The sequence below is a fragment of the Limanda limanda genome, chromosome 11, assembly GCF_963576545.1.
Source record: "Limanda limanda chromosome 11, fLimLim1.1, whole genome shotgun sequence".
NCBI lineage: Eukaryota > Metazoa > Chordata > Actinopteri > Pleuronectiformes > Pleuronectidae > Limanda > Limanda limanda.
This window is the reverse complement of record NC_083646.1, coordinates 23,452,661-23,478,295: the sequence shown is the minus strand read 5'-3', so window position 1 is coordinate 23,478,295 and position 25,635 is coordinate 23,452,661. Positions and strand designations below refer to the sequence as shown.

The following is a 25,635-nucleotide window of genomic DNA, read 5'->3' as shown; positions in this document are numbered from 1 at the left end:
GAGAGAAAAGGGAGGGGGCGTGGCGATGACGCAGTAACGTAGTGACGTCACATCCAAGATGGAGGCCGACAATGTTAGGCTTAAAACTACAAAACAAAATGGCGGGTTCGTTATGAATTTAGAGCCAGAATTGAGGGCGGGTCTACCGATGAATAATCTCAAATGGCCGCCGGACCACGTGTGAGGCACAAAGGAGGAGGTGGAACAAAGGATTCTTTGTTCTGGTTTAGCTTTGGCTTCAAAATGGCAGCCAGATGTTTTCAGGCCCTTTAAATATAGATTTAACTGTTACATGAACTGTATTCTAAATACAGATCGGAACGGGTGTATAGGTCGGTTTAGAAGGAGAGAGAGAGAGAGAAGAGAAGGCATGCAAGGAGAGTTCAAAGAAGCTCTTAAAAACACCGTCAGAAACAAGTTACATTTACTTTACCGCTCAGCACTCAAACGGCGTTGTGTGCTGAAGTCTGACGGTAAAATCTCTGTAAGGTTCTTCAGACGGGAACGAGTGCAACCGGAGACGTTTAGTCACGGCGCTTAAAAACTGTGGCACAAGGCCGTAACCGGAAATGAACCGGAAGTAGCCGAATCGTCGTGGCTAAACAATGAGACACGGAGATCCCACAAACAAATACACTCAAATATTAAACAATATGCTACGTATCTGCCCAGATAATCAAGTCTCTTACTGTACAACCCTCGCGATGTGCCTGCGACTCGGCGCGAATGTGTCGGGGGCCAGTGAATCACGTGGTCTTTCTCACGAGCGGAGCTCCGGGCTCGGCCGCTGGACCGGAAAAGGAAGCGAATTATTCGTGCTGCCTTGACGGAATGAAACTTCGTCTTCTTCTGTAACAGCGGAGAACGTGCTGTTTTACAGGAACGGAGTGGATTGCCTCTTACTCCTCAGCGGGATGAACGTCGCGCTTCTGCAGGGGACGGCTGGTTTGAAGCCGTTTGTAGATCGTTGGAAAAAAGAAAAAGTAAAGTCTATGGAAGTGTCGGAGTCCGTCCAGCGGGGCACTTCCTGTTTCGATCTTTCAAGTTAAAACAGGAAAAGTCCTATCAAGATAAAACTTTGACTGAGATAAAAGAAGAAAATGAAACGACTTCAAATAAAATGATATTAAACAAACGTCTAATCGCCTCCTTAGTTACTGAGTCGTGTGGTTAGACCTCTTGAGGTCAGAAAACAACTTGAGCAGCGTGGAAAAGAGGCAGATTTCTGAGAGCACAGGGGTTTTGTTCTACCTGGGAGGTACCTGCCCCCCTGGAGGAGGGGTCAAGGGTCAGTGTTGCCCTCAGCCAATTAGATGTCAGGGTCCCGACCTTAGTGGGCGGGGATTCGACCTCAGTGGGCGTTTCAGAGTCTCATTTGGGTTTTTGCAGAGCGGCCTGCAACATCTCCCCACCAGGCCATGCTGGAGGGGGGGGCATAGTGGGGGTTCAGGAGATGCTTTCCCCACCAAGGCGAGGCTCCAGGCTGTCTAGAGAAGGTGTGACTTAAAACTGAAACTGGTTGAACTGGTTTCAGCTGGGCCTTGTAGGCCTCAAGTATTTACAACCTATTGTTTGATGGTCACTCAGGACCTCACCCCCAACACAAGAAAACCAAGGAACTTATGATCAATATCCATGAACCAGACCTACAACATCAGTCAAACTTTCACATCATGTCAAAGCTGAACTAAAGTTGGAGAGTGAAATCATTATTCTTTGCGGAATGAGGCAAACAAGTCAGTGTTTATATATTTATTTTCTTGTTGACAGTACATCTGTTCTGTAGAATAGAACTATTCAATTCCTGAAAAACAAGTCGGTGTTTAAGCATTTATTTTCTTATTCTGTAGAATAGAACACTTCAGTCCCTGAACAGAAAGTATCTTTCCCTCTTAATTCAAAGTAAACAACTCAATTTCTCTACAGTTAAGTAAAAACATTAGTTAGCATGGCTAAATGTGTTGCATACATTTACAATGTAAGCATAGATTCCCTCTCTGCTGATAATACAAACTAATAAAGAAAAATCAATACACTGTAGACAAAGACCAGCAGGATTACAGTTTGTAATAACTTACATTCAGATGATTCAAGTGACATACACAAACAGCACACACACTCGTCTGTCTTAGCACTATATCATTGTTACATACTGTAAATTGTTGTCTGATGTATTTTTCTCCCAAATATTTAGCTGTTATGAAGACAAATTTAACTGAATGTTTATCATGTAACAATAACAACAAATTGTCCAATCAAAAATGAGTCAAAATGTGACAGAGACAGTTGAAAATATAGATCAAAACAGATGTAACATACACAATAGATATTCAATAATATGTTTGTCTCTAACAATTCAAGTTTTTAATAAATATATTTTTCATTTGCGCTAATCTCGCATTGCAAGTTGAATCCCTTTATCATTTAGGATTTGAAAAGATCACTGCCAGCCTGAGCACCAGCCATTCGTCCTTTAATTCAGCCAGACAAGCAGCCAGTGGCCCAGTCCCAGTGTTTTTTTTTATCTCCTTCCAAACAAGATTATAAAAAAGTTTAGAAAATGTCTGATGGATGATCCTGAGGCTAGACACAGGAACTGGACCAAACATTTCCCTTCAGCAACAAAATTTGATAAAATCTCTGCTTCTTAAAACCATGCTTCGAGTCACTCTTCTTACAGTTACATTCATAAAAATACACGTCCGCTGATGCCATGTAGTGCTTAACATTTCAACCATACACTTTACATTTGAGGTTGACAAAATGAATGCATGATTGCATACACCAGCAGTAATGAAATAAAGGGAATCTATGATGAAAATCTGTTTTGCAAGCAAGCAAACTTGCAAACCCACATTTTATCTTGGGTGTAACTTTGGCATTGAGTTACAGTTCGGACTGCAGCAGAGTTTACTTCCTGATCTTTCAGATCCCATCAGCATTTTGCTCTATTGGCATGTTTGTGTCCATGTCCTGCCGTTCACATCCTCCTAAAACTTACACAGACTAGATAAGTATACAAAGACAGGTGGTGCCCCAAAATGAGAAACAAAAAAGTTAAGTTTTATCAAGGTAAATGGAGAGCAGGATCTGATCTGTATTGCCGTTTGTGTGCTACATGTTTTCATGGTTTCTGATTGAATGGGAAAAGCTTTGTCAAAACTCACTGGGAGAAAAAAAAGAGGAAAATGATGTAATCAAACATAAATGACAAGTGTGCAGCTCCCTCAGCAAGTTTAGACGCCTTAAATTAATAAGCACAATTATCCTCATTCGCTTTCTTAACGGCACGTCATCTAACAAGAGGCAAATATTAAAATTAATCAAATAAAACGGATGCAGACACGTACTTTAATGAGAAAAAGTATGTTAGCTCTTTTTAGGCACATAAGAACATTCAGTCACATTAAAGCCCCAATCGAGAGTTTTGTTTTTCCAAATTACATATCACATACTCACAGATAAAAAAATGAGCTGCTGGTAGAAATGAATCTGTAATGCAACTGTATGTGATTTTATAATTTTCATTTAACTTAATTTAACACAAAAATGGCTTCAAAATACCATAGCGGCACGAATATAAGATGACAAAAATGTTTTTAGGATATTTTCGGACCTATCTTTGGTTGACATTGTGACAAGTCTCTCAGTTCTTTTCTTAGACTGATGGTGTTTTCATTAAGGCCAGATTAAAAAACTGAAAAAGCCAAAAAATCAAAAAAAATAAATCACGATTGTTGTTTGTACTTTTTTTTGTGTTATAGAAATACAGTAAATTTTTAATTCATGTTGCTGCCTTTATTCCAAAAAAGGACTCATTAAGGTTAAGGAGGAAAAAGAGCTTTTTTTTATTTACCAGATGGGCCTTTAATGTGATACTTTATATATATAAATATATATTATATATATGACAGTATATTGCATTAACAATATACGAGTACAAAGACCACCGGAAGGCAACATTCTGCATCATCATTATCCTGACATTATGAGTATAACACAGTGCAACAGTTTCAGCCACTACTGGTTCATCCACCACCATTTCACTGCTTATGTTGATCACAGACCGTAAATAAAGATGGACGATACATCTCCACTTCCTCCCACTATCCAAAAATGAAGATAAAATATCACAAATACAAAGACTGCCATTTAGCACATTTGGAGGCGGACACTGCGCAGTAGTGATGGGGCCACAGATGTGCGAGACAAGTCCAATCATGATATTTTACTCCATTTTTATGGCATGAAATAACAAATTGAAACAAAAATGACCAGAATGAACACTTGATCAAGCATCGGTGTGAAAAGAAGCACCTAAAACACAGACTTTGACTTGTTCGTTCATGGTTCATGTCCCACCCACTAACATGGAGGAGTCAGCCAGCAGCCAGCAACCAGGTGGCGATAGAGACACTTTGGCTTCACTTTTGGAGAGTAGTCATGTCGTACATCTTTATATACAGTCTATGGCTTGAATCAATTTGTTGAAATGTGATCTGGTTAGAAATGAGGACTTGTTGTTTAGTTGAGTTTGTGAGGGAACTGTGGTTCATCATCTTGTTTGCTCCATGGCTGAAGGACGTCTGTGTAGTGATGGATGATATTTGGTTCGTGTGAGTGTAGTCATGTAATGAACAAGTGAGTTTGTCTGTAGTTATATGTGTAATTACAATGAACAATGCCTATTTATGTCACAGTTTCATCATCACTGTGTTGGTCATTGCATGTCGGCCTGCTGTGTCTCTGTATAATTGTCTGTGGTGTGACTGTCTCCAGTGCATGTAGTGTCTGTGGTATGTGTATGGGCTTTGAGGCCAGAGTGTGATTTGTTAGTTTTTTGCCTGTTTCTTGTATTTTGCCCATGTCTTGTGAGTGTCGTGTACTTGGGGTTTGCATTGTGTGTGGTGTTAGTATCTCTGTGTTGGGGGGACCTCCTGGGTCCTTCATAGCCATACTGGCCCCCACCATGGCAGGATAGCTACGATTCCTCCTCAGTCCTGCGTTCAGTCCTGGGAGCCCCCCACCCAGAGCACTGTTCCCCAGGCCAGAGGAACCAAAGGGTGCTATAAGAGGATTTCCAGATGAGGCTGCAGCTGTGAGGGTGAGGAAACTTTTCAGTTTGTCCACAAGGCATAGGTTCAGTATCTCTGTTTGGCTGTCGTCATCTGCCTGGCCCCCTTGCTCCCTCTCCATCTCCGCCAGAACTTCCCTCAGAATGTTACGAGCTGGTTTAGAGGCGAGGAAGGTGTCATAGAATGGATGGTCATCAGTGGAAGGACTGAACAGAAATACCGGGCAAGAGGTGGGGGTGGCAGCAGATTTTGAGCGAGGGGAGTTGGGTGGGGTGGAGGGCTGGAGGAGAAGGGTCTCTGGGCGTTTCCCCATCTGTCTGACATCAACCTCCCCTGTTGCATCAGTGCACCGCTGCACCGGCGCTCTTCCATCGAGTATCGAAGCTCCACTGGAAACCAATCCTCTGTCCCAGCTCCGGGGGTTATACACCGATGCAGAGATCCCATGCTCCAGCAGGAGGTTCACCAGGCCAAGAGAGGTGCTGGTGGTCTTGGTGGAGTCCCTTAGGTTGGTGGAGGACTCAGCCAAGGAGAGGGACAGGGAGAGGCGCCGTGGGGTGCAGCAGGGGGTGTAGGAGGGTGTAGATGGGGCAGAGAAGGGTATAGGAGAAGAGGAGGAAGTAGGGGTGCTGCCACGAGTGCTGCTGTAACAAGATATAGCTGGGCTGAAGATGGAGGAGTTACGACAGAGATGGGGGTGATGGAGGGAAAAAGAGGAAATGTGAAAGAGAGGAAGAGAAAAGGAGGAAGGGGGCATTGGGTGCAAAGAAAATGAAAAACAACGCGGGAGCAGGGAAAGACACAGATGCACATGAATTATTAAGTGTTATTGCTTTCAGCAACAGTCATGAAAACATACGAGGAACAATTTACAAATAACACTCACATTACCGCTATCAAATTTTTCTGTTGGAAGATTAGTTTAGTCCTTATTTAACTCTATAGTGCAGCCAAATATCACACTGAGTTATCTGTTACTGAGAAGTTAAAGCAAGACTGTGTAACTTTTACTGAGCAACAGCGCCCTCTGCAGCCACACGTGGTGACTAATTCTGTTAGATCTGAGTCCAAACTGTGAGGCTCTGTTTTTCTCTACTAATTTATATCATATCAGTCTTGTGTATTCTCACTCACAGGACTGAACCACAACTGACTGGTGGATATAACCCATAATGAATAAAGTGAATACGGACTCTTTCATTTTCAAAAAATGTTCAAATTTGTTTGTTTTTATATTGACATTGATATCAACATTTTATTTTGCACAGAACTTTGCATCTGTGTTTTACAGGTGCTACACAAATAAGTTATCATTATTATCATTAATAATAGTAGTAGTAGTAGTAGTAGTAGTAGTATTTTAAGGACAAAAAAAATTGCTTTAACACACTCTTGACATAGCTATAGGCTTAAAAGAAAGTAATCCCAAAGATCCACTTCCAACTTTCAGAGCTTTCCACTTCATCTAATGGTTTTCATCCAGTCAGTGCAGCTCAGGTGTCATCACATGACCTTCACTTTGTCCTTCAGACACATGATATAAAGTTAGCCTTTGTCCAGTGTAAAGGTTTGTGAATAACCCTCATGATCTCTCTCCTGCCTTTTGTTTGTCTCCAATTGATGCCCTGACAGGCTTTGGACTAATGTTCACACTACGTATAATCTCACACTTTTATGGATGTTGTGTTTTGCCAATGCTGTTGAAAAGGATGTCATTAACTTCAGTCTTCTTCTCAACGTGGTGCTGAATCTCTGAAATAGTCCACCTAATGCCAGCCTGAGTTGACCCAGGGCTTAGTGCTGGAAGTCTGTCAGTGTTGGGGGTTCTGAGAGGCTGTGGTACAAGGCCTATTCCTAATAAATGAAGTACAGCAGCATAATGTTCTAATTAAAATGTTTCAAATGGGAAACAGTTTAAAACATTTTAAAGTTTAAAACTTTACCACTCCCCTCAACACTCTACAATCTTTCCCACGCATTACCATATGGTATAACGTGAGCAAATCCCCACATTAAAGTCATGTGATGCCACCTGATCCAGCTCGTTTGCTGATTGAACACCATTAAATATGCTTGAAAGTTGGAGGCGGACCTTTTTGCTTTGTTTGCAACAGGTGCAGTTTGCAAAGGTCAAGAATGAATGTCCACTCTCAAACCCTGACAATTTGATCAGTGATGGTAAATATTAGATGTGTAGGTCCACACGTCTGTGACTATCCTGCGTGTTAGAGCTTTGTTTTATACACACCCGCTATCTTTACTTATGCACTCCCATGCATTTCCTCACCCAGGAGCACATCAATGTGTGCACTCAATGGGTCTGCTCTACTCCCGCCATGACAACCATGTGATACAACTCCACTTCGTCCTCCTCATCACATGACCTGCCAGGGCCAATCAGACAGTAGGGACATTAAAGCTTATGAGCCAGTTGCTGGGGCATAAAAAAAAGGGGGGGGTGGGGATGTGTGAAAAATAGCTTGCTGCCATCGTGTGGTCAACGTAATTCACTACACCTTCAAACATCAGTTGTACACACCAGGAGCAAAACAGTATAACAGAGTACAACAGTAATGAGATGTTTTTTTACCTTGGGGACACTGAGGTCAGCTGATCAGATGGGTGGAGAATCCTGCAGGTGGTGAAGGTGTAGGTGGAGCTAGTGGTGGACATACACTTCCCTGGGAAATTAACTGCAGGCGAGGAGAAGGTGGGAAGGAGATCACAAGGAAAGGCTGTTAGTTTTCGGATTTGGAAGGAGACCAAACAACACTGTGCACGCAACAAGGAGCAGGAAAAATATTCAGCCACAACATCAGCCCCAGGAAAAAAAGCACCAGCAGCTTAATTACTGATAAGGAAGCAGTGTTGAAGTGTGCACAGCTTGAACCTCTGAGTTTGTTGCACTCCAAAAACATCTGCTGATTCAATTAAAGAGAAGTTACCTGAAGATTCGAAGTGAAAGATACATTCATCAAATTCTCAGCATGAAAGAAATTTTGCAGAAGATTCACTTCAACTATTTGGCAGACACAAATACAAATTAGATTCACCATTTAACACAGAGAGGGACTTTTTCAGAAGATCTGTCATCCTGTCGTCTAACTGGTTTACTTGGTCTTATGGTCATTTGTCAATACCTTGGAACTAAGTGTTAAATTATGAACATCTCCTTTTTGTGTCATCAACTATGTGTTATAATAATGTTCTTTGTTTTATCTTTCTCTCTCTCATTCTTTCTTTGCTGCTTGTTAGTTTAAAGCAGTTTAAATCAATAAATAAAGATAACTTTTTTTCAATGTGAAGTCAACTCCACATGTAGGTTTCTGCTGATATATTATTTACATGTGACATGGATGTTTCTGAAAATGTTAATGTGGCTGATGTGTGATCTTTATATTAACCTTCGCCAAGGAGGTTATGTTTTAATCTGGACTTATTTGTTTGTTTATCTGTTGGCAATATTATTGAAAAGCTACTGGATGATTTACCATGAAACCTGGTAGAAGGATGTGGTATGGGTCAAACATTTCTGTTTGGGCCTGTCTTGGTTTAGGCGAGCACAGCACTGTGTGAGCATGAAGGTGACCCCAAGTCAAAGCCACTAGGTCCAGTCTAGTATTAACCCGCTGTGGACGTCATGTGCTCATGTGACTTGGACAGCTGCACTTTTAGCACCTGATACGGCCACATGCACATACACGAGCAAACACTGGAGCTCAGCCATGATATATCTGCGTACCTGCACTTGTGAGTGGTCCACTGGTGTTTAAGTGTGAGTTCTAAATCGCTGAAGAAAATTATAAATCTTTGGCCCATCTCCTAATAGCGATTTCAACAGATTATGCCCGAACCTTAAAAAATAATTATTGCAGCAGGTCACCACTGAGAGAACAGGTATTTTAAGAGAATCTTCAGGAATTGGCAAGATTCGGTAGATAGACTCATAAATGAGTGTGATTTGTTGAAATAAAGCAACGTGTGGCAGAGAGAGAAAGTATAAAGGAAATAGGAGAATGTAAGTTGAAGTAAAATAAAGAAATAAAAAACAAGTACTCAGTTTTGATGGGTTCGATGGCTGCACACACACACAGTCTGCCGGTAGGACGGGTGGGTGTTGGTGGGTGTACACATGAGCGCAATCGTGCAGGAAGGGATGTCACATTGGGAAAGTGAAATGTCCAATGAATGTCTTCCCTCGCCCTCCCACCCTCCTTTTTATCCCCCCCTCCCCTTTATCCCCATGCTCCAGGGTAATGGGGTGGGTGCAGTGCTGTGACCCCAGCTAAAAGGCTCCCTCACCGGGCATGCGATCCATTGTGGCAGGCTGTGAGGCCTGGAGCTCCTTCTGGACCACGTGCCCGTTCATCATCTCAGAAGAAGAGGGGAAAGGAGAGGAGGAAGAGGAGAGGCTGGATAAGGAAAGGGGCATGGCTCCAACTAGTCTTTCTTTCGCCCCACACATTTCTGGGTGCAATGTTTCTAATTGGCTATTGTCAGCAAAGTTGCTATTTTTGTTGCAGCAGGGAGTAGAGGTAAAGCACGGCAGATCCAAAGGAGCGGCCCTTTCTTCGGACATGCCAAAAAAGGAGTCACACAGGACCTCGTCCTCTTCTGGTTGGTCCAGCTCCCACCGGTCTTCCTGTCCCTGCTCGTGTGCTAAAGTGCGGAAGCCCTTCGTGACCACACCAGGCCGATCGTCCAGCACAGCGCCCATGTGGGGTTGAGCCAGCTGCTGCCACGCATGGAGTGTAGCGGAGCCTGGAACAAAAAAGAGAGGGAATTGGGAAGTTATATAAATGTATGTTAAACATCAAGTCTTTCAAAGTCTTTGTGATTTGAATTGCTAATAAACAGTGTTTGGGTAAGATGAATAAATGTACCTTTAGATGTCAGACAAAAAGATTTCAATGTTTCTCTGGTTAAAGAAAAACTGTATAAAATATTGCATCTTAATTTATGAATAAATACGTAGCTGTGACCAACATTTAAGTTGTTAAAGACTAAGAGAATGACTTACATACAGTGGAAGGGAGACTACTGTCGTACACTGCTTCAGTGAATTAGATAAAGTTTCCAACCTCATTCGCATCAGTTTCCCTGGACCATGTCTCAGTTAACTGCATTAAACTTCTCATCTTATAACAGTGTCATATTCTGAACATAGAAGATCACTATGCTGAATCTTGTCATATTGACTAATCAGTAAATGTCATTGCTAGGTTTACAGTAAACATAAAATTCAGCTGTTTACTGCATAAAAACAGAAACATACACAGACAAGCTGATAGTAGAGACACATGCTCACACGCACACATGCAGACACTGTGGTGATGACGTCATTCTACAGTGTTAATACTGAAGTGTATGAAGTGTCTTTGCTTTGAGTACACTGGTTTCAGTGGTTGTTGTTTCCTCATGTCATGCACACAGATTCTTCCAAAGATGTGAGTACAGCAACACAAAACAAAGGAGAAAAGGGAAGGTGAGGAAAATTAGTATAGTTTTATTCAAGAAACAATAACCAAAGAAAACAGACAAGTTGAGTAGCAAATGACATGAAAGTGCAAAGAAAAAGACAAACACAAAATGAAGAATCGGAAAAGGTGAATAAAAGAAGAGTGAAAGGACAGTAAATACAGCAGTGTCAGGTATGATGAAGTGTGTTGATTGGTGTTTATACTTTACAATAACAGTTCTAAAGTTTATTTTATACTTCTTTGATGTTGATTTTTAAGGGATAGTCAGAGCTGTCTGACAGAAGCCAGAACTAATAGTTTTATAATACCTCAAAATCTAAAAAGTGTTGAGTTTTTATACTTCAAACTTACATTAATTATTTGTCTCGACTGAAGTCACATAAAACAGTGTTTAGACTTTTTTCACAGTTTGAACACTAGGTGGAGCAACAAAACAGGACGAAAAAGTTTTTCTCCCATTCTCAAGTGGACATGATTTAAAAAAGTACACTTTAAAGGCCAAATATTGCATTTGTGCAATTAAGTAAAATATCTTCATCTGACAGCTAGAATGATAAAAAAATCAAACAAACCCAACAACCCAAAAAGTATGAAAATAAATAACTGTGGATAATAAAGGTCCTCTGTAAAAATACGGCACAAACTAAAACTAAAAATACATTAAGTGCCATTTGAAATATCACATACTGCAAATGTAGTGTAAAGTGCCCACCTTAACACCAGGAAACCCTGTTTACTTAACGTACATTGATTTTATGAAATGTACAACCCTCTACGGTACGTTCTTTCATACCGGTTGAATTTGTAAAATGTGAGATTAAACCACTTAAATCTACTTTTATTAAAGATATACAACCCAAACTTGTAAAATATAACTTTTTAACAAACTATACGTGTCAAACCAGCAGCACAGAGCAGGCTGTCTATCAGTCTATAACTCAAACCAGCAGCGTGGTTGTGTATGTCTGAAGTAAAACGAGTGCTGGAGATTCAGACTGCCTCCCTGTTGCTCGAACGCCTCCAGCAGGCCTGTGACTAACGCCAGTGGGGCTCTGAGGGGAGACTGGGAGCTGGACATGCTGCTCAGCTCCAGCAAACTGGAGCACTTACGCAGCGTCGCACGATCCTGAGCGGCACTCAGAAGGATTTTGGACTGAGAGCCTTTCTGAAAAATTGCATATTTATTGTGTTGCTCCTTCTGAATGGCCCGACTTTGGTTGTGAGTTTGTGGTGAATAGATCTTGGTATAACTTAGAGGAGGAGGCAGAAGAACACAATTAGAAGTTTGTGCCATACTCTGGGTTTGATTCTGTTTGTCGTGCAATGCTTTCTGACCATTGTCATTTGGATTCACTTTTTCACTACAGGTTCTGTGACTGAGAGGAATCATCACCTTCTAGCGGTTTTACGATCTGCAACTTCTCCGGCAGGTAGGATCTTGTCGTGAATGAGTATCCCGACCAGACACTTCCAATGGAGGGATGCGAGCACATGGACAGCAGGCTTTCAGTTGGGGTCCCTGGGCCTCCGCTACTCTCCCCACCTCCTTTCTCATCCTCTTTGGACAGGTAGGCCAGCTTTCTCTCCCTCTCCTCTTCTAAGTAACGTTTTTCTGAGAAGTAGTTGTCACGGCGGAGCGACAGACGCCGCAGGACCGCCTGCAGGTCCCTGCTGCCTGGGGTCCCTGGGGTGCCAGGGGGGCGCCTGTTCGAGTCCTCCAGCCTGAAGCAGGAGGCAAATTTGAATTAAGTTTCAGTGACAAGTTTTAAAAGTACTACGTGCATCTGTTTTATTTTCTAAAATAACTTGTGCTGTCAGAGGATAAAATGCTGGAGCTAATGGCTGAAATCTGAAACTTTATGTGCTTGGTTCCAAGTAACTCTAGTCTATCCTAACATAAACCATAGAAACATCAACAAACACCAAGGTTACCAACAAACACAGAAACAAATCAAAGTTCTGATGAAGTGAGTGGCTTCCCATTGGTTACTTGAGACACCAGGAAATAAATTGTAAAAACTAAACAAACAAATCAAAAAAATCTAAAATGTGTTGCAGTGTCAAACTAACCCGTCATCTGGACCCTCCAGGATACTGCTAGTCCTGTTGTCCAGGATGATCCCACTTCCTGTCTCGCTACCGTAAATGGAGTTGGAGTTGGGTGTGCCCTCCCTGCTGGAGCGGCCCGAGGTCAAGCACGACGTCTGATTGGATCCCGGGATGTTGTGCGGGGAGGGGGCTTGCGATGAACGCTGCTGACGCATTATGTTGAGGTTCTTCACTGTCTGGAACACACGCTTCGGCTGCAGTCTGGAGAGACATGGGGACATTAAATATTAAAACGATCGATGAATATTATGATCGTAGGCTAAGTCACCATGTTTGTTTAAGGTGAGGCAGGTTTTTTGAACTGGATTTACCTCTGCTCTTCTACGTCTGGATCATCCATCTGAAGTTCTTTCCTCATGGTGCCCTCGATTTCTGCTGCCAGAGAGTCCTGGAGGAAGAAAGAAGTAAATCTACAATGACCAAAAATCTCACAGACCAATTAATGAATTACACAACTAGTATAACTTACTGTGGAACTCTAGTGAAAGTACTGGCTCATAGGTTTACTGTGTTAACCTTCTAATGACAAGACCAAAAACACAAATTTGACCACCATCTGCTCCACCACTCACCATAGCGAACAATCCCAGAGAGTGGAACCGCCTCTGTGTGTTGAGCGGTAGATTTTTATTCCTCAGGTTCTTCAGTTCCTCCTGAGCTTCGTGGAGCATTTCCATACACTCTGCATACTTATCGTGTAACTCCTGCAGCTGAGGGAGGGAAAAGCAGGAGATGGTGACGTGTTGGTGTAATAACAAGCTCAAGTACTGTTTAGCTGTGGCTTTAAAAACATTTAGTTCATATAAGCTGCTTTCAGACAAGCGCTGAACTCCTGAAATTATCTGGAGGGGTTGTATGTGAGAAGGCAACCTTTGAGATTGTCTTGTTAGCCCGAAGGAAAAGACCTTAGATAATGTCAGAGTGAGCCCATGTGAGAATACAGCAGGAGGTTATCGGGGGGGATTCACCGCGAGCGAGTCGGCACATTGATGACATTTAAAAAAACGTGTCAGATGAAAAACTGAAAGAAACAAATGAAAAAGCGGTGTCATACACGCAATAGAGGTGGACAAGATGTTAACTTAGAAAGACAATAACATGGGAGACTTTTGGTGAAAGGAGCCCATGCTGGGGTCAATGTACTGCCTCCTGCCTCCTGCGCCATCTCTCACGCTGCAGAGATTCCTGAGATGTTTGAAAACGTTAGATCCCAGAATCCCCTGCTGCGTTCTACTGTACATATACGCGAAAAGCAAACACCAGAGAAAGACCGGACCCCACTGTAGGGACATTCTCCAGAGTCCATGTCTGAAAACATCTGGACTGAATCACAGAAATGAAGTGTTATTGTTGAAGGTGAAAAATGTGCGCATGTTGGTGGAGGCTGCCACAAGAATGAAGTCAGCAGGTTGTAGTTTGCCTTACCTCAGCAGTGAGTTGTCGCTGGGCATCTTTGGCTGCTCCCAAGTGCTGAGTCAGCTCTTCGTTCTCCACAGCATACTGTTCATACAGCAACGAAACAAACAGCTATGAAAAATACTGAAGCTTAAATATACAGACTCACGCATAAATGAGACACATTTAGAATTACTAATGCTACATATTCCCCTCTTCCTAACGGTAGATATGTAACTTCATCGGTACATTTATCTATCTATAATTCCAGAAATCTCTCTGTATGTGCCCTACACATCTCGTTGCCTCACACTTGGCATGTGTCTTGTTTAAGGGCCATGGAAGTACAGCGTGGCTCACATGCGAAAACGTTCAATATTAATTAACAGGTTTCAGCGCTCTGTAGCAGTGGTGGAACTCATCAAGGATTCTCCAGGTCGTGTTCTGTGTACTGAGTAAAGATACACCAGACTTAAAGTAAACAGGTGAGCAGCTCTCTGCAGCAGTGGTGGCACTGCTTCAGGTTTCTATGGATTGAGTCAAGCAACAGGTCTTTACTCATTCGCTGCAGGTCACTTTTAAAGTTTCAGAAAGAAAGCTGCACCCAGCATCACCACAGGCCAGACAAACAGGCAGGTTTAGAACAGCATCTGCACTAGTATCAACAATATAAGAGATGTCTGGGGGTTTTCATACCGTCTTGGCCTTCTTCTGGAGGTCTACTATCTGGGAGAGGAGGTGTGTGATCTCTTCCTGCTGTCTGGAGGCGTCTTCAGACTTCCTGGCCAGATCTTCGGCCAGAGAGGACATCTGCAGGTTGGCATTACCTGGGAGCGAGAACAGATGACTCAGCGAAACGGAGAACCTGCCAATACAGCTGCATCTTTACTGACTGCCTGCCTCAGAGAGCGGGGGAGTGACTGAAGAGTCCCCAGTGAACAGTGTACAGCTGCTGTGAGTCAAATACTCACGTAGTTCTTTGACACAGTCATTGACAAGTTGTTGCTCCTTCTCCTCGTAGGAGATGGTTTCTATCTCCAAATGATTGGCCTGCAGAGAAGAATAAACAGACATTACTGATCAATACCACACACTGTGGCTGACACACATTATCAGTCAGTCAATACCTTATCCTAAACCAACCAGAAATGCTAAATGTTAAACTTTCTAATTAAAACAAACACATTGAGATTATATTTATTTAGTATCATAAAAAGTTTGTCTTCCTAATTTAAAATGTGAGAGATCAGTTAATGATGATCATTATTCTTGGTTTGGCGTTTTCTACAGATAATTTTTGGAAACAATATTTTCTGTTCGATTGTACATTGATAAGTAAAAATATACCAACAAATATACTAACACAGGTTTATAATAAGAAATCAGTCAACAACTTATAAAAATCATTTATGTTTTTGTACCTCAGATCGCAACGATTTGTTTTCCTCCTCCAGATCTTTGAGTTTCTTCTGCAGGGAGTCCAGGGGGAAAAATGTTGGAGTAGGAACAGTGGTTTCAGTGGGATGCACACTGGAAACACACACACACACGCACACACACACACACACACACACACACACTTGAGTTGAGTTGTATTTGTATTGGTTTATTACACACCACAGTTACAATTTACACACTTGATTTTTACACAGTTTATCAAAGCTTGAAATGTTTTTATGTGTTTGTTTGCCTTCGATTTGAAGACAGTTGTGAAACCATGTTGCATAATATTCTATCCAGGAGAGAGGAGGAAATGTGATGAAAGCAGAGGATGTAAGGAGACATGACGTACGGTGTGGAGGTGGTCGACTCTCCCTCGCTCTCCTCGGCAGCGCTGGCATAGAACTGTAACAGCTCATCTTTCATGGACAGGTCGTGCCGCAGCTGAGACACCTGTGTGTGGAAATACAGAAATAGAAACGTCGATATAGATAGAAGAGATGGTTACAGTGCTAACGCTATACAGCGCAATGTTGTTTCAATGTTTCTATAAAAGGCCTGATATATATATATATACATATACGTAAAGACATTTTCCAAACTCTACACTGTGGCATTTGATCGATCACATACCGAGACAAACATGAACCCACAAACACTGTCACTGTGTACCTCCTCTCGCATGTGCTCTACTTGCTCCTCCAGCAGCTCGTTTCTCTCACTGAGGGCTTTGTTTTTCTTCAGCAGCGACTGTCCGATACGTGCCGCTAACTCCAGATCACGCTCTTTCTGCAAGCACACAAAGTTTTTTCAGTGTATAAACAGAAGAATTATGACCTTGAGTATTAGGGCCACTCAAAGCAGAAAAAAAGTCTGAGATTTCAAGAATAAATACATAATATTGTGAGAAAAAAGTCATAATAAAATAAGTTCATAACATTAAGGAAACAAATGCACAATTTGAAGATAACAAAACAAGAATATTACGAGACCAAACTATAATATTAGAGGATAAAGATAAATAATCATTTTAGGCTGCGTGTCACATTAGAGGGGGAATATCATCAAATCTGCCCTTTGTCTGCATTGAAATAAGGAATGTTGAGTATCTTGTTCAGTTATACTTTGGTGTAGGTTTCACAGATAACAATAAGGATCAGGACTTTGAAAAGACTGAGCAACAAACTATGATCAAGAAAGACCCAAACAGACCTCAAGGAAAGCACCTCTTCTGTTGAGGAAATTTTTGGTAGTCGAAAGAAGTTAAACCTAGCCAAGTACAAGTTCTCCTTGAACCCCGCCGAAGCATTTACTTTTTTTTTAACTAAAATTATGTCTTTATATATATTTCTACATTATTCTCATACTATTATGAGTTTATTCTCACAATGTTATGATTTTATTCTTATAATATTAAGACTTTATTCTGTCTTTTCATTAAATTGCATTTTTATCCTGAGAATAGTAGGACTTTATTCTTGAGGGCTCCAATTGTTTTTCTGAGTAAGAAAAACTAAATGAAGGCAGTGGTGTTTGTCCTCTTGGAATCAATGTATGTGAAGGACATGCAGCAGTAAAACAGAAGCAAGTGTAAAATGGAGGCATAGGGAGGAAGGAAGAATTACACAACAGTGAAACAACAAAATGTCCAAACTTCACTCAACAAGGACGATCATTAGGACAAATTTACCCTAAACCATAATTGGAAATTCATAGGAAGTGACTGTTCACACTCATGAAGTTAATTTCAATTAGCTCTTGCATGGTGAAAACATTTGCCTGGTCTGTGCGTTGATGGTAACAAACCATGTAAAGTCAACAGCTGAATTTCCATGGTTCATTCGATAATGGCATTGATCTAACTTTACAGCTTTAATTTATGAGGTAGCAAAGTCCTGCTGCTCCTCCGTCTGAGGTTCACTGAGCAGCCGATTTGAATATCAGCTGCTGGTGATGTCATTCTAACAGACTTCCTTCATTGTGAAACCTCATAAAACAAACTGTGTTCAGACCACATTATAACATCGCAGTGCATCCGCCTAAACCATAGTCCTGTATGTTTTTTCTACTTTTGATTTCACTGGGCATGATCTTACCTCTTCCAGCAGTCGAGTGACAGCGTCAATGTCGCTGTAGGTCTTCGTCATCTGGCCCACTCTGTCAGCACACAACACTGCACAGACACAGAGACAAAGAAAAGTCTTTATTAGTCAAACAGGGCGGCATGGTGGTGCAGTGGTTAGCACTGTTCACCTCACAGCGGCTTGGCCGGGCATTCTCTCTACCCCGTGTGTGCATGGCTTTCACCGGTTATTCCGGCTTCCTACACCAGTTGACCTACTAATTACCGTCGATAGTGAGGCTTTGGAGAATGTTGAGGACTTCACATATTACTGTAGCCTAATAAGCAGTGCCAACACTGCCCAAAGTGACATCAAGGCCCTGCTGAACAATACAAGGCAAGAGGTGCTTACAGTCGACTCCATAACATCTGAAAGTCCATTCCTGTACAGCATTAACCAAAATTAAGATTAAACTATAAACCGCAATGTTAGGTGTGTACTCTTATGTCTCTGAGTGTGTGGAGAGTGGTACAGAAAGTCATGAACAAAGTCAATATGATCCAATGGCCAGAGAAAATATCCAATGATGACCTGCAAAAGAGGAAAGACTGTAGGAGGGGCAGGCCAGAGACATGCAGAGAACTAGAGAGATGGGTAGAGCTTGACCTAGAGTGGGGGTAGGTTAATTGTAGACTCTAAATTCTCCAAAGGTGAGAGTGTGAATGGTTGTTTGTTTCTATATGTTGGCCCTGCGAAAATGGCACTGAGCTGTCCAGGGTGCATCCTGCCCCCCAAAACCCTCAAAGGATAAAAAAGTTGACTGTGTGCACTCAGTGAGAAAGAATGACAGTACACAATGTATTAAACGTGTTACTGTATATAATTTACAGTATTCCAGGCAAAGGCCAGTTGCATAGGAGCAGCTTCACTCCTTCTACAGTATTCGACAATCAGTCAATTTCTACACGATTTCTATAATAGGTGAGAATATGTTGCTAAATGGGTGTAATTTGTTCCTTTTGTGGGCAACAAAATGGAGAATTGAGTTATTGTTGAAAATCTATTTTCTATATACACCTGCAGTATCTATAACCCTGTTATAAAATATGATGCAGAGCAGGAAATTTACTGATATTTGACCGAACGCCTAGTTTCAAACAAACACTGGGGTGTTTCTAATATTTACTCCACTCCACCTTCACTGATAAAAAATGAGGTGGACTGCAGCCAATGTTGTCAACTGATAACCTAACTCTATTTTACAGTTATTGATGTGTGTAGGGCCACAATACTTTCATTGTGAGCTGCTAAAAATTAACTTTCAGTCCAGAGGTCAAAATTCAAACAGGATCTCAGTAACATCACAATATGATACATCACTTCGTCATTAGTTCATTAGAATTTTGTTTGAGTAAAAAGTTAACAGCGTACTTACAGAGTCAAATTCAACCAGGGGTAAATAAGAAGTTGTAGGATGTTTTTTTTCATCATCTTTCTGTGTCATATGTTCTGTTACAGGAGTCTCAGTGAGATGCCATTGCAACACAGAACAATTTGACTATTTCAGTTTTAACAGAAATAAAATGTAGTCTGATTTAGAAGAGAGGACAGGGCATGCTACTACCTCCGAGGCCTCAGAATGCAAAATAGAGCTGCCGAATTCAAATAAAGCGTATTATCTTATCCTCACTCATCACAGGAAGTGCATGGCTGCTGAAAACAAATACACACGACCTCGGCTGGCTGTGCTTTAGTTAAGAACATTCCACATCATTATCATCCATTACGCACACGCACTTTTCAAACCAAAGGGGAAAAGGCGTTCATGCTACTGAGCAGTTTCAAAGGCATTTAACTCTATTGTTTCGAACGTGGTTCGGGATTTTGTTGTCAATAGGTTGAACTTAGGTGAGTGCAGTTTGAGTGATGTGTGCTACATGGTAACAACAACATGATAAAACATGCTAACAATGCTCAAACTCCTTTTAGATATAAAGTTTTTTATTATTGTAATTATTATCATTACCATCCTGCTGCTATTTATGTACAACATATTATGTGCACAAGCTTGATAAGGTTTTCTGGAACACTGGCTTAAGTAGCCATCGATAAAGCTACACTCATACCATGGTTCAAACAAGTAATACAGTTTTCATAGTCTAAGGACTTTGATCAGACCTAAGCGTTTATTTCTCAAAATGTTTTATCTCGCTATCGGGCCTAAAATGAGATTGTATACTTGATAGCACAAGGTACAGCCTGTTATCCTGTAATACTTTGCGTCTGTGAGGTTGCTAACTATTGAAAAACATGCCCATTTATTTCACCCCACCCGTTCCAGTCTATTGGTGATTCATAAAAACACACAAAAAGGGATTAATAAAAGTACATATATATGCACACATGGTAAGCAGGCTAACTTCCATTAGCACAATCTAGTGATAGTATACAGTTTCACAGACAAGGTTGAATAGAATATGATAACTGGGTTCTGGGATCTCTGCCAGACAGCAACTCAACAACACCAAGAATAAAACAGAAGAATTTCCTGGTACTTTAGTGAGAGCCGAGACTCATTTCTTTAATGATTTACTTTATCGGGCGCTGAAGGAAACACACCAGCAATCAGTGTTTTAGGAGGAGGTGTAACCTGATGGCAGGTGAACCAGAGGTCTGGAGATACAGACAAATCTAACAACCTAATAATCCTGACTGCTACTGGGCAACAGGCAACACACAGGTTCAAAGACAACAAGCTGTCACCAACACTGGACTGAAAGAAAAATGTTACCCTTGATAGGTCTTAACCTTTCCCCAACAACTTATGTGGAATTTTGTACTGCTTCTTTATTGGACCTGGGTTGATATTCATCTTGATTGCCACTATAAAACAGGTTTATTCCATAGTTAGTGGAGGCATGAGTCTCATGCATTGCTCCAAATGCTTCTGATGTGCATTCTCAAATAAAGAACACAGAGTAACCAGTCATGGTTGTTTGGATTTCTCTTATTTTCGTACACATTTTGTGATAAAAGCTAAGTTTAGCGGTTTATTTCAGTGAATCAAATGACAGCAGTCAACCATTACCTAAATGACAATATGTCAGGTGTATTTCTCTAATATCTTAGAGGCAAAACTGGCGCATGCTGGCACTTTATATATAATCTGGAATAAATGGCCAAACCGATATATGAACACAGATCCTGAGTCAAATGAACCACACTGAGACCAGATCCAACACAAATATGAAGGACTGCACCTGCAGGATAAAGCCACAGGAGACATGGTACTCTTCAAACTGTTTATCCAATATCCCTTTCAAATTTCCTGACGCTTCAAAACTAAAGATTTAAGAATGATGAGAGGTCAGATACACTGTGCAGGACTAGAACCAAAAAAATTATGTGCACATCAGAGATGTTGCCATGAATCAAAGATGACCATCTACCTTCACACAGAACTTGTTGCTCTTCATCCATCTCCTCTTCCTCCTCCTGCTCTGTACTTCCACAACTGGGAAGACAGACATACTCCTCTTCCTGTTCCACATTCTCCTCTTCCTCCTCCTGCTCTGTACTTCCACAACTGGGAAGACAGACACACTCCTCTTCCTGTTCCACATTCTCCTCCTTTTCCTCTGTACTCCCACGACTGGGCAGACAATCATAATCCTCGTCCTCCTGGAAGGAATTGTCCAGGTTGTCCTCAGCAGACGTGAGGAGTGCCATCCCTCGCTCAGGCCTGACGGCTAACCAGTAAACCACAAAACCTGCCGGTGCAAAGCCATGGCTCCTACCTGTGCTGTGTGCACCTAAGGGTGTTTGTTTTTATATCTTAAAATCAATAGCTTCTGTGGGTGTGCCTAGATTTGAAAGTAAATGACTATCTAGCTTGTGTGAATGTGGAGGTAAAGTGTGGATAGTGTATGTAATGCGTTTCTTTTTCTGTTGTGTCTGCTGTGTATGTTTCTTAAAGTGTGTGTATCATTTGTCTACTGGTAGCTCTGTGACCAGATAAATCCCAGACACCTCCCCTTCTCCTCTGTGACTGGTCAGTGAATGGCCTGCTCTACTTTACCACAGACAGGGGGGGGGGGGTCACGAACACGTACAATGAAAGCTTTTCATCGACACTTAAAAAGTCAAAAAAATAGGTTAAATGGATTAAACCCAACAGAAAAAAAATCGGTAATATATCTCTTTATCCCTGTAATCCCTACCTGATCATCCCGTTCAGCCTTTTCTGTTTAACGGGGTGGAAATGGTTCAGACGTGCACCAGCACGAGCTGCTAAGTGCTAACCTGTTACTCAGGTGAGTCAAGTCCATAGAGAGGAAAGTCCTCATGTTTCACCCCCCTCCAGAGAAAATAACCTTGGTACGATCTGTTCAGCCTCTATGGTGACAGGGCAGAGCAAACAACAATGGACATGTGCACCTGTTTCCAGGGTGGGGCCAAACACAGTCAAACCTTCACAGGTGAAAGGAAAGTAGACACATACAGTATTTAAGTAGTGGTTATGGTAATTGTTGGTTGTTTGTGGTGTTTTTTAGATGTTGCTAACATCTTAGTTTCTATTATACTTAAGTTGGATACAAAAACTTATGGTATCAGAATAGAGAGACACAATAATTCTATTGCATTCATAACTTGTTTATTTCTGCAAATACTCATTTATTTATTTTGTTATTTTTACAGACAAATTCTATTTGACACATGTCCATTTGAGCTGAGGACCTTATTGCTGCGATCCTACATAAATTCATACTGGCCACATTCAAGCAGTCCAACCTTCTGCCTATTAGTCACTGCTCAACTGTTATAATTACTGCAATTAGTGTTGAAAACTGATGCCAGCTCAGTACTGTCCTGCATGCTTGAGTAACTCCACTCAATGGTCGTATAGACGCAACAAAAGAGTCCTGGACAAAAAAAACCTTGGTGCCTCAGAGCAGTGTTTCCCAACTCCCATTGCTTTTCTGGTCACATTCACTCTTTGCACTCAACTTGTTCCCCCCCCCCCCCCCCCATTGCATACAACCTCAGTCCTTTCACCTCACTGGCCTATCAAATTTCTATAAACATACTTTTGTAGTTCGTAGTTTTGAAATAAAAACATCTCTCAACTTGTTTCCCTTGTCTCAACGACTGCAGCGGCCTGACAAACAAAGCAGCAATGGACATTGACCTTCTATCCTCCAATGATATGTTTGCCAACTCAATATCTAAGGTGACAATATAACACATTTAAACCTATATAGACTTGGAAACAAACACATAACAGGTTTGCAGTGCAAAAAATAACATCCAAACTTAAATGCTGAAGCAAAACTCAGGGTGGACCCATCCCTCCACCCTGTCACATCCGCACTGAAAGAATAGACTGCCTTGTTTCCCAGCCCCAGACCTCTGTCCTGCTGACCCTCTGCCCAACCGGCCATTTGTTTTTGAAGGTTTTCCAAAAGTGCCAGAGAATATTTGGCAGACTGCTATTGACAAGAGTGGCAACGGGCAGCATGCAAATCACTGGGCTAAATATAAGCACAACCTACTTCCACATCAGAAAAAAAACGTCCAGGCAGCTGCTTTCTATTTCTGCCTCTACACTCCACGAGAGGCTGCATCAAAGATCCTTCATACCCCTCTTCATTTTGTGTTTGATCAGTTTGGCATCAAGTATAGAAAAACCTGTCATCAGTGTCTAGCAGGACACACTTATCTCTAAAACAGTTAAATTACCAACAGACTGGAAATCAAACCTGAGCTGGCAGCCAAAGCTGAATAGCATTGCAGATGCTGTAGCTGCACAGCTTCACACTGAGGAGGTGCTGAGCCGTCTCAAACGATTATGTAACTATTTCTACTGAGCATGCCTGATAATAAGGTTCGCATAACATCTCAAAGATCACACTGTTTTTCTCCATCCACCAGTTTCATGGATCATCGAGACATGGATCATAACAAGCTGCATCACATGTAACAACAATACCCAAGGGGGAGAGAGAGAAAATGATAGAAAGGTGTAGAGAGGGAGGAGGGAGGGAGGCTGGTAATAAACCTACCACTGCTATAACATGTCACATGGCCAGGCACCATTGGTCCTCCACCTGGCTCTGTGTGTGTGTGTGTGTGTGTGTGTGTGTGTGTGTGTGTGTGTGTGTGTGTGTGTGTGTGTGTGTGTGTGTGTGTGTGTGTGTGTGTGTGTGTGTGTGTGTGTGTGTGTGTGTGTGTGTGTGTGTGTGTGTGGATCAATCTGTAGAACTATGACTCCCACAGTTACACACTGTAGCTGCAAGACAATAAATCAAGGTGTTGTAACAAGCTGGGGAACATTACATAAATGCACTGGACAAAATTCTACGATGAATGGCTAAATGCTCTTAATACTGATTGGTTTGCAACTGTTTTGCTTTGTTGTGGTGTCTGAAACCAATAGTAACATTGAATTTTAAGCCATTTTGTCTTTCGCCAAGTCCTTTCCACATATCTATTCTTACAATTTACATATGAACATGTGACCTGTAGGGCAGCATGGTCCAGAGCAAACAGAAAAGAACCGTGCCAAGTCGTACTTCCTACATGTACACCCACAGTCATAGCTACTCTCTTGGCTCTAATTCTGGAAGGCACACTGACTCAACTGCCACAGAGACAACACCTGTTACATCTCCTACAGTGTCCAGCAGGGTGTCTTTGACAGAAACAAAGAGGAAGAAATAAGTCATCGTTGTTTCCAGCCTTTTTCATTCTCTGCTAATAAATTTGGGTTCAAAATTTCACCTGGCCCTACAAGACGTACAGTATTCATGCCAACCTCAAAACACCTAATGAGTTCTCTTTATAGCTAGATATTTGGATCTAATACAGAAATGTTTCCCTAGCATCTAGGCTGCTCCTGTCTTGTTATGGTACACTCTGAGCATTATATCCTGCAATACATAAGCTCCCTGTCCCAGCATCAAAGTATATGTACAGTCCCAACAACACCACTCAAGTACTGTGACTCAAAGGTCAGTGCATGTAACTGTAGCAGACTGTTGTCTTACCATCAGTGCACTCTTCATAGTACCAGTCCAGTTCATAGTAGTCTGCCTTGACAAACCTCTGGCCCCTGCTCAGGCTTCGTCTCTTCATCCTCACTGATCTACACACAGCTGTTTGGTTTCCAATGTCCCAGCATACTTAGCTGTAGCATCTCCTCCGCTGGTCAGTCAGTGAGTGCCAAGTGCTGCTACCCCAGCATGCTTAGCAGTGACCAGCTGGCGCTGTTGGTGGGAGTCTGAACTGGCTCGTCATATGTTCTCTCTGCCCCTCTCATTAGCAGCAAACTGTCAGCCCACGATGTTCCATGTTTGTTGTGGTGCTGGTGCCATTTTTTGTGTGTGTCATCTTATTGTCCTTGGTCGATCAGGAATTCCCGATTCCTGACAGATATTGTGCCGTCTTCTTCATCTCTCTCTTTCTTCTCTGTCCATCAGTTTGACTCAGTCACTCCACAGTTTCAGTCAGATCAGATCCTCTATCCTGTTCATATCCATTTAGAGCCTCGTGTCAGTTTATGCTCCCGCCAGTATGTCCTCTGTCCGAGTCTTCCTGAGGTCAAATTATAACCATTGTCCTCCCTTTTGTAACAGTCCTTGCTCAGTGACAGCACTACCTCTACACATGGACATCTCTTCACAATGACTCAACACAGAGGTACAGAGAGTGAGCCAACAGCAGCAGCAGCAGCATCAGCAGCAGCAGCAGCAGTCACGGGTTTTGCAGCAGAAGTGATGAAAATCATGACACAGTGGGGTGGGCGGGTTTAGAGAACAGCCAATCAGGCAGAGCAGCATCCCAGGCTTGCTCCCACCCCCGTTCCTATGTAAGCATCTATCCCTCCTCTCCTCTACTTCGTCCTTCTGTGCCGTTGCTATAGTAACCAGGCTCAGACTCCAAGGCCTGAGGCTGAGCAGCATGTAGAGGAGAGTTAGTGTAGTGTTGGCAGAGGTGACGTGGCTAACCCAAAAATGAATGAGCACAAAAGATATTCAGTGATTGGCTGTTTTATCAGGGGAGTGATGAAACGAA

At 42.0% G+C, this 25,635-nt stretch overlaps 1 protein-coding gene across 3 annotated transcripts in view; it reads right to left on the bottom strand.

The window, feature by feature from the left end:
* Positions 1 to 1,737: 1,737 nt before the first annotated feature.
* Positions 1,738 to 25,635, bottom strand: part of LOC133013453 (trafficking kinesin-binding protein 1-like) — a 35,658-nt gene continuing 11,760 nt past the window's right edge. For 2 of the 3 annotated variants that reach the window (XM_061080399.1, XM_061080398.1), the window contains exons 3-16: positions 17,596 to 17,672; positions 16,172 to 16,288; positions 15,852 to 15,952; positions 15,481 to 15,589; positions 15,031 to 15,109; positions 14,756 to 14,886; positions 14,090 to 14,164; positions 13,237 to 13,374; positions 12,976 to 13,052; positions 12,626 to 12,865; positions 11,949 to 12,277; positions 9,378 to 9,836; positions 7,666 to 7,768; positions 1,738 to 5,740 (exon numbers count right to left, since the gene is read on the bottom strand). In XM_061080399.1, the coding sequence (XP_060936382.1) occupies positions 4,690 to 5,740; positions 7,666 to 7,768; positions 9,378 to 9,836; positions 11,949 to 12,277; positions 12,626 to 12,865; positions 12,976 to 13,052; positions 13,237 to 13,374; positions 14,090 to 14,164; positions 14,756 to 14,886; positions 15,031 to 15,109; positions 15,481 to 15,589; positions 15,852 to 15,952; positions 16,172 to 16,288; positions 17,596 to 17,646 (3,060 nt within the window). In that variant the 5' untranslated portion in view covers positions 17,647 to 17,672 and the 3' untranslated portion in view covers positions 1,738 to 4,689. Of the gene's footprint in view, positions 5,741 to 7,665; positions 7,769 to 9,289; positions 9,837 to 11,948; positions 12,278 to 12,625; positions 12,866 to 12,975; positions 13,053 to 13,236; positions 13,375 to 14,089; positions 14,165 to 14,755; positions 14,887 to 15,030; positions 15,110 to 15,480; positions 15,590 to 15,851; positions 15,953 to 16,171; positions 16,289 to 17,595; positions 17,673 to 25,635 lie in introns of those variants that run through there. The other variant, XM_061080400.1, reaches the window with a different exon arrangement.